The 12799-nt window shown below is 38.9% G+C and overlaps 2 protein-coding genes across 6 annotated transcripts in view; both read left to right on the top strand.

The window, feature by feature from the left end:
* LOC106097686 (Fc receptor-like protein 5) overlaps window positions 1-12799 on the top strand; it is a 111090-nt gene that overhangs the window by 33557 nt on the left and 64734 nt on the right. For all 5 annotated transcript variants that reach the window (XM_025904940.1, XM_025904944.1, XM_025904943.1 and 2 more), the window contains exons 3-4: window positions 4202-4465; window positions 4588-4866. In XM_025904940.1, the coding sequence (XP_025760725.1) occupies window positions 4202-4465; window positions 4588-4866 (543 nt within the window). The remainder of the gene's footprint in view (window positions 1-4201; window positions 4466-4587; window positions 4867-12799) is intronic.
* Window positions 676-12799, top strand: part of LOC102076086 (low affinity immunoglobulin gamma Fc region receptor II) — a 120097-nt gene continuing 107973 nt past the window's right edge. The window contains exons 1-3 of the mRNA XM_025904945.1: window positions 676-1329; window positions 3143-3178; window positions 3394-3660. Coding sequence (XP_025760730.1) covers window positions 1293-1329; window positions 3143-3178; window positions 3394-3660 — 340 coding nt within the window. The 5' untranslated portion in view covers window positions 676-1292. The remainder of the gene's footprint in view (window positions 1330-3142; window positions 3179-3393; window positions 3661-12799) is intronic.

Here is a 12799-nt window from a genome sequence, read left to right as displayed (position 1 = left end):
CTGCATAAACCCCACTCTGTGGTATTTCTTCTGAAACTGAGATGTTATTTGATCCTGAGCTTCTGTCTCTTGCCAGAAAAGAGGAAACAGCCACTGCCCATGAGTTGTGGTGTTTGTACTAAGTGGGTGTGCTCTGTTATATATAAATATATACAAAAAGATGTGCATCAGGAAACCAAACAAGAAACACAAATATAGCATTCATACGGTGGCTCTGTTTGCAGCTTTGCTCTCCAAACATCAGACTGACAGTGTTTTGTATGTGGTCAGCTCAAACAGGTGTAAATTTTGGATTTCCTTTAGTAGTTCTCAGTGGAAACAGTTTATAAAAGAGTCATACAGTGTTTTATTTTAATTACTCACATTCCCCAGGAACCAGCCCACTGTGTGGTCACTGACACAGCTTACATCACCATGAAAACAGCAGCACATATAATCTGAGAGAGAGGGCGGGACTTCCTCTTGCCTCATGCCCACTTCTGCTTAAGGACACAATTTCTGTTTTGCATCAGTGTAATGAAATACTTTAAATGAACCAATCTCAGCTTTGTCAGTTAAGAAAACCTTAATATTGTATGAATCTGTTTTCTTGGTTGTTTATAAAGTTCTGTGTCTCAGGTGGGCTGGAGCCTATCCCAGCTGGATGAGAGGTGAGATACACCCTGGACATGACTTTATTTGTTCATGGAAATGTATTAATTGGATATTTGAAGCAGTTTAATGATTTTGTGTGGCAGCCTTCAGTGCAACATTAGCATTTTGTGGCTTCTTATGTCTGTTTCTGTATGATGATGCTTCAATGCTGTGATTTGATGCTTCTAATGGTTTATAACAAAGAGTATTCGGTGTGTGTGGTGTGTGAAGGTGCAGCCAGAGCTGTGTTCTTGTTGTGTTTTTGGCACGTAAGATAACCTAAACACTTCACATTTAAAAATTATCCTGAAATTGTGATCTTATTTTGCCTTTTTAGCTGCTCAGTCACGCTGATATTTGTATAATAAAACTTACTGTATGTCTGTTTTTTCGGTTTAGTTTTTGTATTACAGGCCTTTTCATAAAGAAAGCACCTGGTGTTTCTGCAGCAACAGGAGAGTATAAAGATGTTACGTCATGCTGTGGTCAGATGTTGTTAAGTTGCTATTTCAGTGTAAAAGGAAGGAAGCAGAGAGAAGAAGTTTTAAAACCTCTTTGTTTCCTTCACAGTTCTTTGGTATCTGCTGTGCTGCTGCTTCACTCTCTCTCTTTACAGAAAGTTGTAGAAGTTTTCAGACGTGTCACTGCTGGATGTGAGGATGGGAGCCACTTTGCTCTGTGAGCTGGGCCTATTCTGTGAGTACATCACTGACTTCTATTGTTTGATTCATACTGATCCATAAACATGTTTTATTAAGAAGAACAGAGCATCAGTCATTTGTACCATTTCAGGTCATGTGATCAGAGGACTCATGTTTTGTTATCAACATGTTTTTGATGGTTCACTCTAGTCTGAGTCTGTATGTGGAGCTGGTTTAGTTTATCCAAGAAAGATTTGTTGTCATGGTTTTTTTGTGTGGCAGGCAGCATGTTGTACTTATAAATGGAGGAGTAAACTCAAACGGCAGATTTAACGCTGGAAAACTTCTCATCCAAATACAAAGCAAAATTAGAAACTCAAACACTAGAAAATAAACCAGAAACTGAAATCTAAGAATTGACTTGGAACAGCGAGGAAAGAAACACAGCATTATGAGGGTACGACATGGCAAATGACAGAAAGAAACACAGGACTTAAATACACAGGCAGGACAACGAGAGGATGGGGAACAGGTGCCAACACAGCCGGGACAAATCAGACCTAACGAGACAAGGGAAGCAAAACCAGACACACTGCACACAGGACAGGGACTATCAAAATAAAACAGGAAACACACGACAGGCACAGAGACATGACCTTGACACTTAAGAGAGAGAACAGAGCACAGGGACAGGAGAGACAAACTGCGACATGAGACACGACTGACTGGGGAACATGAAAATAAACATGAAGACAGAACTAAACCTACACTAAACATGAGGGGCACAGGAACAAAACCCAAGAACTAGAAATCACAAAACAAAGAACAACTAAAGCTAGAAAAACAGAACCATAAACAATAAGACTAGTAATGATAAACCATGATGAAACCAAATATTAATTATAACACAGAACACAACAACTGGGTCACCGACTGAGGACTGTGACATTTGTTTCTCCATCAGTGAGAATTTGATATAATTTACATCTTAATATAAAATGTAACCAATCATAGTAGACACTGTTAAAACCCAGAGTGTTTTTGTGAGATATTTGAGTGTCTAAGGAGTTTCTTGAAGACATTTCACCTCTCATCCAAGAGGCGACTTCACTTCTAAAACCAAAAGATGGAGAGTTGCAGGAATTTAAGCCCCTGTGGTTGCGTCTCTTACTGTCTGCACCTTCAATGCAGTTTTGAGATCCCTTCTCAGGATCCTTAACCCCCTCTCATTTTGGGTCAGGTGACCTCATAGACCACATGATAGGGTGAGGCAAGGTTGGTGTTACATTATATATTTCTATTTGTACTCTGTCCATTTATTACATCTTCCCCTGTCCCTCCTCTCTTGTTTTTTTCTCCTGCTTGTTCTGCCTTAGACCTTGTCATACAGCAATAATACTACATAATGTAATAATTGTCAATAACACCAATAGAAATCAAGAAATAAACAGATAAACCCTGAACAAGAGGAGGCAGTAGAAAATTTATAGAGCTGACCTTGGAAAAAGAAAATGTGTTTGGCACAACAGTGCATTCAGATTGCAAAAGCTGCCAGACAGGACAGGATTGAAAAAAATAAATAAATGGAAACCTGTGGTGATAATGGCCACACTGTTATTTATACTTTGGCTCATGTGATGAGGTACGTGATCAGTAGTGAATTAATGACCTTAAGGGACAACTCACACAGTGTTTTAGAACTGAAGAAGCTTCTTGAATGAGCGGTGAAAATTCTTCAAGGAATTTAAAGAAGTCCAGTTGCTTTCTTACCGAGCTCTTTAAACACTCAAATATCTCATATGTAGACACCATGACTGGATTGAGTGTCACTACTTTTTTCATCTCTTACATTTCTGTCTTTATTGTAGTGCTCTGTACGCTTCTCTGCACTGGACACACTCAAGGTGACTGAACAGTTTTCACTTTTTTGTTTGTTTCTTTTTAATTTATTTAGTAAAGATTCATCTAAACTACTGTTTCAGTCTTAAGCACTTTACATTTTTTTATTATTTTTTTTACCACTATATTTATCATTTTATGAATATAAACACAGGTTGTGCCTTGAATTAGTACATAAATTGTTTCACATTGCTAATGATGTAGTTGTGTTGGATTGTAGATGCTGTGCTAACTATTGAACCCAACTGGTCCAGTTTTTTCATTGGAGAGTTTGTTACCTTCAAATGTGACATGAATGAAGGAGAAGACACTGACTGGGAATACCAATTCAACAAGGATGGTCGGGAAGTTGTCCCCTACAATAAACACAAAGACTATACATTAGAAATTATATCTACACGTGACAGTGGTGAATATCAGTGCTCTGGTCGCAGGAAGATCTCACGTGATACAAAGATCAGTAATACTGTCTCTATAACTGTATTAGGTAAGTCTTCTGTGACCGACAGCATAAATGTATGATCCCTGTTCAACAACTCAACTGAATTATAAAATATAGTACATTTAATTAAATTTGTTATTGAACTTGAATTTTAACCTGAACCACTGTACCTGTTACTTTGTTCACAGTAAAGGCAGTGCTTTAAAACTCACAGACTCTGAAATTTGTCATTAGTACATGTGTGAGTTTTAACCACAGCAATCATGGATGAAATAAAATTTAATGACATTTCTGAAGAAAAAGAAGAAGCATCAGAAGCTTCATGAAGTTAAAGTGATGATGTTTCTGTTATCTAAACCTGAAACTAGGCAGATCCCTCTTAACCCATCATTGTGTTTCCTTCAACAGTGAACTGCATTAGTTTACATTCAGTGTGACTTCCTCAGGCCAGAGAATGGACAAAAATTTAAACTGTGATTATTTAGAGATCAACGAATATAAACATATAATGTATTGTTTTTCAGTGTTCATATGTTGTTATAATGAATCACATGTATTTATTTTTCTTCCTCTTTCATAACAGCAGATAAACCCAGGGCCACACTGACAGCAGGAACAACAATCATACCAGTAGGGGGCAGTGTGACACTGACCTGCTCTGTGCAGAGCTCTGATGGATGGAAATATGAGTGGTTCAGACGAACCCAAACAACCTCTGAAGTTCAAATCAGAGATCAAGAAAACAGAGATATCAGAGTATCTCAAGGAGGAATCTACAGCTGCAGAGGAACAAGAGGAAACCCAGTTTACTACACAGATAAAAGTGATGATGTCACCATTGAGATAACCTGTGAGTTCAGTCATTTAGTTTGAAATATACATTCACTCATGATTATCAAACATACAATGTGAAGTTTTCTGTGTTGATTTCATGTTTCTATTTGTATCTCAACTGTTAATATGTGTAAACAGTTTCCAATAAAGTTGTTGTAAAACAACAACCCAACTGGCCTCAGACATTCAGAGGTGAGACGATCACTCTGACATGTGAGGTGCAGGAAGGAGGTGAAACCACTGAGTGGGAGTATGAATGGAGAGGACCCAGGACACCCACACAGTGGACACACAATAATGATGTGACATTCAGAGTTTCTGAGTCCAGCAGTGGAGACTACATGTGTAAGAGTCGACGCAGAGATGACTCATATTCTTCAACAGAGTGGAGTGAAGCCTTCACATTGTCAGTATCAAGTAAGTCATGTTTGTTGTGTGATCTCCATTTGACAAATGTCATAATGGTCAGCACAGGATGATCACAGGGGTGAGTGAATTGTTTTTCTTCTGGAAATAAAAAAAAGTGATAGATAAGATAATTATCTGATCTAAGATCTATGTAGAAGACACCGACTGGGAGTATGAATGGAAAACTACCAAACTTAAAAAAACTTAAAAAAAACTTTAAAAAAATGAATTCAGGTATTTAAACATGCTTTTTAACTCCAGGATGGAGTCTACAGGTGTAAAGACAGCAGTAAAGCAGTCTTCAACAGATTAGAGCAGGGGTGGCCAACCAGTCAGAGACCAAGAGCCACTTTTTTTTACTGTGTTACCGCAAAGAGCCACATCATACACATGGGCACACATGAACATCACCCATCCCTTCCTCCCTCTCTCTCCCTCTCTCTCTCACACACACATGCACACACACACGCACAAAAAACCCCACACACCTCTGCTCAGCCAGATTTATTGTAAATGTCACACACCAACATGATAATGACAGAAATGGACTCCTACAGTACTAAAACCACAGGCCAGTCATTTTCAACAATGAACATTCACTGTCTCACACACACAAACTCTCAGTTCAACCAAGTCCACAAACAAAAATGTAATAATCTACAATAGCATTTTTCTTTTACTATGCATGTTGTTTAGTGGGAATTCTGGCATTCCTTGCCTTGAACAATCCTCTTCAAATATGGCTTGTATTCCGTTGGTGCACCTCGAAGCAATTCTTTCACATGAGTGTCAGTCAGAACAGATCGATGCTTTGATTTCACATGTTTTAGGGTAGAAAACACAGACTCGCAGATGTATGTTGACCCAAACATTGACAGTATCTTAAGCGCAGCCTGTTTGACATTGGGGTATTTTTCCATTGGCACGCTTTTCCAGAACTCAATGGTCCCTTCTCTTAAAGCAGGTTTCAATTTGTCGATCATCTCCAACTCAGCCGCAGCTTCATCTGTGACTAGCGGGACTTTCAAACAGTCCATCTCTGCATTAAATGGGTCGACGAGGAACGTAATCTGTGTCCTTTTCCGTTGTAAATCACAGAACCGGGTCACAAAGCTTTCAATCAGTGTTGCCTATCTGGCTCTTTGCTTACTCAGGGCAGCACTGGTGACTTGCCTGCTGGCTTTTAGCAGAGTGGGAAAATGCATTAAATCTCCACTTTAAATATGTGCTTTGAACGGCTTCAGTTTGTTGATAAATGCAAACACACTTTGCACCAGGTCAGACAGCATTTTGAACTCACCCTGCAGGGTCAGGTTCAGTCTGTCCAAGTGACACAGCATGTCAACCAAAAAGGATAGATCCATAATCATCTTGAGGTCCGAGAACTCGGGATAGTCCTTGTCCTGATCTCTTCCATCAACAGTTTCACGGCATCCAAAAGCTCAAAGAAGTGACAGAGTACCTGGCCTATATTGTGTTCAACAGTGTGGCAGGACAGTTGGAGTCTGATACCATGTGTTTTAATTTGTGTTTTCAGGAGACAAGATTTCAACAATGTCACTGAGGCATTTTTTAACGAACTCCCCTTCATTGTATGGCTTTTTAGCCCGTGCAACGTTCCAAGCCAGCTGATACGATGTGAACATTACGGTCTCTGAGCGCTTTCGTAAATTTTTGGAAAAACTGTATCTGCTTTTCTGCCTGACTTTTCAAAATGGCCAACTCGTGCCTGCGAAGTTTAGTCCCTTTTGGAAATACCTGGTCGATGTTGGCATGGAGTCAGCTGAAGTGGTGCTGAAGATTTGAAGCTTTGATGACGTCTGACATATAAGGCAGAATTGCTTGCCAATGCGTTCAACAAAAAAATATAAACTCTCCCACTCTGTTAAAAACGTCCTGTGTTCATTTTCATATTTTTGTTTTGCTGTGCATTTTTTTCCTGCCATTTTGAGGGCGAACTTGCCCCTACTGGGAAACTTTGCGGTATTTTCATCTCACGCACATGTGCGTTTGATGAAAATACCGTATTGAACTCAAACGAAACGAACACGCACATTTAAAAAAACACACAAAAAAACTCCAAAACACAAACACAAACTTCTATATGAACGTAACAGCCGCATGAAACTAGGCAAAGAGCCGCATGCGGTTCGAGAGCCGCGGGTTGGCCACCACTGGATTAGAGTGATTACTTCAATTTGTCACTATTCATTATGTTCTTTATACAATATTTAGAATAGATGACAATATGAATCCACTTCTAGGCTGGCTCAATATCTACTGTATAATCATCATTACTAAAAAAAAAAGAGCACAATGCTGACACAATACCCAAGTATTATTTGAAACAGAAGCTTAATGTTTCTATGGGGAGTAAATTACACAGGAGAGAGTGTGTGGGCTGCACCTGGCAGACATTGGTGTATTATCTGTTTCTCTGATGTTATTATAATAATTTATAGTCCAGTCCAGACTTATTCAGTCCAGTTTTTTAAATATGATTCTCAACTACAGCAGATGTCCCCACTGCTGAAATCTCTTTGTTTCCTGTTCTGTTGATCGTTGGACTAATTTCTGGAATTACATTGATTTTCCTCCTGCTCTTCTTGTATTGCTGCAAAAAGTTCAAAGGTGAGACTTTAGTTTCTTTTCTTCTGATAGTAGATTTTTTTTTTTAATTACTAAATAAACAGATGCACATAGGGTCATAAAGTGCAAACTGTTCACAAGAATGTATAATTCACAACAACATAAAACAAATGTATAGTTTATAAATTATAATAAAGGTCCTGCTAACGACCAGACGCTCAATCAGGATGAAGATCAGCAGCACGTGTACTCCTCTCTTCTTCATGGTTAGTTTTTCATGTAGTTTCAAATATTCTGATGCTATTTGCAACAAGACTGTACTTATTACATCTGCTGCAGCTTTTAATATAAATGTTATTTGTAAGAATATTTGTGTTTAAATTAGTATCACAGACATGAGGTGACTGATTTTCTCTGACCTGCAGGTGATCGTTGTGTCTATGAGACAGTCAGAAGATGTGAAAACGCTGAAAATGGTAAAGTTTACACTTTCATTAATATAGAGCTTGTAGAAGCTGGATGATTATACAATAACTGTGTTTAACATGAGAGTCAATCAGATTATTATTTCAGGTCCAGCAGAAGGTGATTACACCAATGTCACATCTGTGATTCAGCTCAAAGTCATTAACAAGACAAGTGAGTGCACAAAATGTGAGATTTGAAATGCAAAATATACATTGGTAATTATTCTCACTGATAATAAATGCATTTGTGGACAAAACAGAGGAAGTTTGTTTTGAAATGCTTTCATTTGATCACCTCAACAGGGCAACGTGGTGACCCAGAGGAGAGCTCTGACTACAATGATGTCAATCCAAATTCAGCCACAGCTCTAGAATCTTAACAGCAGCTCTTTAGCTGTTTTTTCTCTTTAAAGTCTTTTTAAATGTCTTTTCACTATGTGGCTAGTTCATGCTGCTAATGCTAGCTGTTATGTTACACACTTGTTAGCCTGGTGTTCCGTGATATAGCATTATTGGGTGTATTGGCAATTAATATCATGTACTGTAATGTTTAGTGAGTAGTGTACGAAACTTGTGCAAAATGATGATCATATGGAAATCTTCATTTGTATTTCTGGTTAGATCCAGGTTAATCCTGCAGTGTAAATAACTGTACATATTCTTTTCTCCTGTCATTTTGTTTGATTTCTTATAAATCAAACAAATTTGATTTTTTATTGTAAATGTTTTTAATCATCTTTTCAAAAGGTTCAAAATGAGTTTTGTGTCATTAAAAAATGTGTTTTTTTCATGACAGTTATTTTATTTTAACCTCTTATATTATTTAAATCTGTGTTTTCTTATAATTCATTATAGTGGTTATCTACCAATTTTTTTCAAAGTAATAGAACAATCTGTTCTTTCTGTTTCTGTTATATGACGACTGTGTGGCAGACAGAGCAGGACCCAAATGCAGAACATGAGAGTAAACTCAGTTTTAATGCTGGTAACTCACAGAACAAAGTGAAATAGATCAGACTGAAGACACACAAACACAGAAGGGCAGATGCAGCAAGGAACAAGGGAGATTCAGACAATGGCTTTGTCCAAATTCAGGGGAAGGATGCTTCGAAGGATCCTACCTATCTGCGTCATGTAGGTAGGATCCTTCGATGGCCGGGTAAGACAGAAGTGAGCGGCTGTCAAATTGGACAGTCTTCTAGCCTTCGTTCAAGTCCGCCCTTACTTCCGCGTTTTTCCGGTCGCTACTGCTACAACCCGAAAACTTTAACCTGGACCCAGAAATGTTGCTCCGTTTTTTTGTACATTTTTAATTCTTGAGGAGCTAGAAAACCTTTATCATCGTCGCCGGCATGTTTTGTACCTTAGGCTTATCAGAGACAATCATGTCCAGGTAAAATAATTTTCTTTAACCTACATGCATTTACGAATTACTAATTTCATGGATAATTTCAGTGACTGAATGATTGACAGTCGTTCCTACACATTTACTGTATTATCGTCACCTAAGGATTTACATCCCTGATAAGCAGAAGAAGTCTCACAATAGCCTCACTGTGTGCAGTGCACATGCATACAACTAAGTGTGAAAGTGACATTACTATCCCTAATGTGATATGAATAAAATATGTGATTAATACATGAGAAAAGAAAGCTGCTTCCACACCCTGTGGAACTCCTCCATCTAATACACTGTAAACACTGCAATAGTTACACCCTTTTTACACACGCTCTTTTCTACTCTGTAATGTTCTTGTCAATTTTCTTGATATTGATTTATAATCCCCTCTGTTAATCCTTGATATTTATAATTGTGTGATCTGTATATATTAGTGCTATTTCTTAAATGTGTAAAATCTGTAGCATAAAGTATTGTTTGGAGTTTAGTCTGTTACTGTTACTATTTTTACAATTTCTTCTTGGAGCAACTGTAACCCACATAATTTCCTTAAGGATTAATAAGTTTCTGATTATGATTCTGATTGTTTCAGGATACATGACCCACATAGCAAAATTGGTATGGCGCGGATCTGGTCCACACAATGTGCTTGAACATGGCCCACATAACGCAAAGAATGACGACCCTTTGGTGGCCCAGATCAGGTTTGCCAGAGGTGGCCCACACATGGGCCAGCACAAGGCCATTTGCAGACACACTGGTGGACCTGTACTGGCCCCAGGTGTCAGCCTAATGTGTACCTTAATCAAGCCATGTAATAACAACATGTGCCAGAACATAATAATGCAAAAGTAATATGGCTAAATTCTGTTCAGCCAGTGATTCTTATATAGCACTTTTCTACTCTCGCAGATTACTCCAAGTGCTCTATACAACATGCCACATTCACCCATACTTTCTTTAAACTGAGTGCTTCCTAACTACATTCATACACATTCACACTCTTGACATGGAGAGTGGAGGAGCTAGGGATCGAACCTCTAACCTTCCGATCATTAGGCATCCTGCTCTACCTCCTGAGCTACAGCCACCCACCTGCAAAGATGAGTAAACCGTCACCAGGTTTTGGATAAAGTGTACACTCACAAACCTGTCAAACCTGCATTTGAAACATTGGCTTCCATAGCAGTTTAGTATTGCAACATGGCATTTGGGTCTTCTAACTAAAATAGGAAAATAGGAGCATAAATAGCGCCATCATTGCCAGACCTGGTATTATGTTCTGGTTGACATACACCCTGCCATGACACCGGTTAGTCAGAAGTGCCAGCTTGATGCGGGATCTGGGCCAGACCTGTTTTCTATGGGCCTGGGCCACATAAACCAAACCAAACTCACATTGACAGTCCCATCTATGCCAGGCCTGGCAGATATCTGGATGACATACATCTTATCATGCCAGAAGTCAGCCAGCAGTGCTGGCTTGATACCAGGTCCAGGGCAGACCGGCTTGCTATGTGGGAACATAACCTAATAGACCTAAACCTTAGTTCACAGATTTACTTTGTCTAGGGTTTATTTCTGGGATTTCACACAACCCAGGATTCAAATCATGAATACATAATGGGCTTGGATTTACAACATTATGAATGAAATGTGCTCTATTTGGAAGCAGCAGGTCTCCCTCCCCTTTCGATGGGTTGTGTGTGAGACTTTAAATCATCAAACTGTAAATTATAAATTTTAAATTGTTATTGATCCCATTACCCATTAGAGAGAGAGAGAGAGAGAGAGAGAGAGAGAGAGAATTTTGAAAAAACATCGGTACAAATTATAAGTCTGTATCATAATGTCTGGTGTTTTCATGTTTGTTGGTTTGTTTTTATTTTGCAAGTTGGTTATTAGATGCTGCTCCAGAAAGCCAGAGAATCCCCCGCCGCCTGGATTTTATGTACAATGACATGATTAACCTTTGACTTCGGCAGATTAGTCTCTGTGTGTGAGACTGCAGGAATTTGGTGTAGATAGGAGTGTGGAAGTCTGTGGGCTGTTATCATGCATGATTTTGATGATTTTGAATAGGATGAATGATATTAAGTAGATTGCTGATAGTTAATCGTGATTAATACTAATCAGAAGATAATAAATATAAGTTTAACTTATATAATTAAAAGAAAATATAAAGTGAGTAATGAAATGTTACCAGTAACAGGCCTCTCGCTGAGATTCTGTATTGAGTGGCTTGTTTGGGGCTAAGGCTGACTTTGAGCTCTGAGTAGACTCTCACACAGCACGGCAGATAGAGAGAGAGTGTGTGTGTGTGTATGTGTGAGAGAGAGAATTATAAAAGAGAAAGTTGAGAAATTTAATCCATGACTTAAAATGTATGATTTAAAAAACAAAAAACAAAAGTTAAAAAACAAAAGTTATATTACAGTTCTTCCTCTTGTTTCGTATGATGGGAGAGAACATCACCCATAGATCCAGCCCTGGGAGTTCACAGATGGAAATAAGAGCAAAAAGTGCCAGAGTAGCAACCACGCTAATTTGAACACTGTTGACCCACAAATTATAACTTCCAAGGATTTGGCTTCCTTCCTGTTGAAGTACATCAACACGGACTGGAGATAAGTGCGTTGGTGTCTGAGGTGTGTCCGTTCTCTCCTCCAATCTCCCTCCAGTAAGGACAAAAGCCTGTGTATTATTATTATATTACTTAAAGGGTTCTTACAGGGTAATCTAGCCTTAAAAAATAACAGGTCCCTGGGGGTCTATTTTCCAGGTCACTAAATTTTAACCTAGTTACTTATGAAGAACACAGACTAAGAGGAGAGCTGCTGATAACGGGTCTGGCTAAGAGAGTGGTTCCCCCCCTAGGGGGGACACGGTATGAATAAAAAACAGAATGCTTGCATACTGCTAACATAATCGACAGGTTTTGATGGGGCTCTCACACAAATGCAAAGCAGACGATGAAGCATTGCCACATATGCTTCCAAATCAAATAGCCAAAGACTAGAAAGTATGATGATATCTTGCCTTTGGCTTCACCTGCACAATGGTGGTGACAAGGTAGGTATCCCCGACAGAATTTTTTCCTCTGCGACGGGAGCATCGCTGGGCTGTCCAAGATTTTCTTCTAAAAGAAAGGGGGGCCTAGCAAAAAAAATGTGCGAACCACGCAAACCAAGAGGTCATGCTTGAAAGGCAAGGCCATGCTGGCAAGAATGCCTTTAGTGGAAGCAGGAGCGGTATTTGTAAAGCAGTTAGAGCTAGGTAAGTCTCCTCCCTGTCTCCATGCAAGCTCTGCATTGGCTACTGAGTGATAATCATATGACCAGAGACTTGGACTTTTTAAACAGAGAACTTGTTCCAGACTTTCGTTGCAGCAGGAAGAATAAACTGAAAAAGAATATAAGCAAATTATAACCAAGAACTAAACTATAGCCTGAGGATGTAAACACAGAAAATATAATATAGTATCATA

Source organism: Oreochromis niloticus, unplaced genomic scaffold (genome assembly GCF_001858045.2).
Source record: "Oreochromis niloticus isolate F11D_XX unplaced genomic scaffold, O_niloticus_UMD_NMBU tig00007810_pilon, whole genome shotgun sequence".
Lineage (NCBI taxonomy): Eukaryota > Metazoa > Chordata > Actinopteri > Cichliformes > Cichlidae > Oreochromis > Oreochromis niloticus.
Note: the sequence above shows the minus strand (reverse complement) of the source record. Positions and strands in the feature narration are given on the sequence as shown.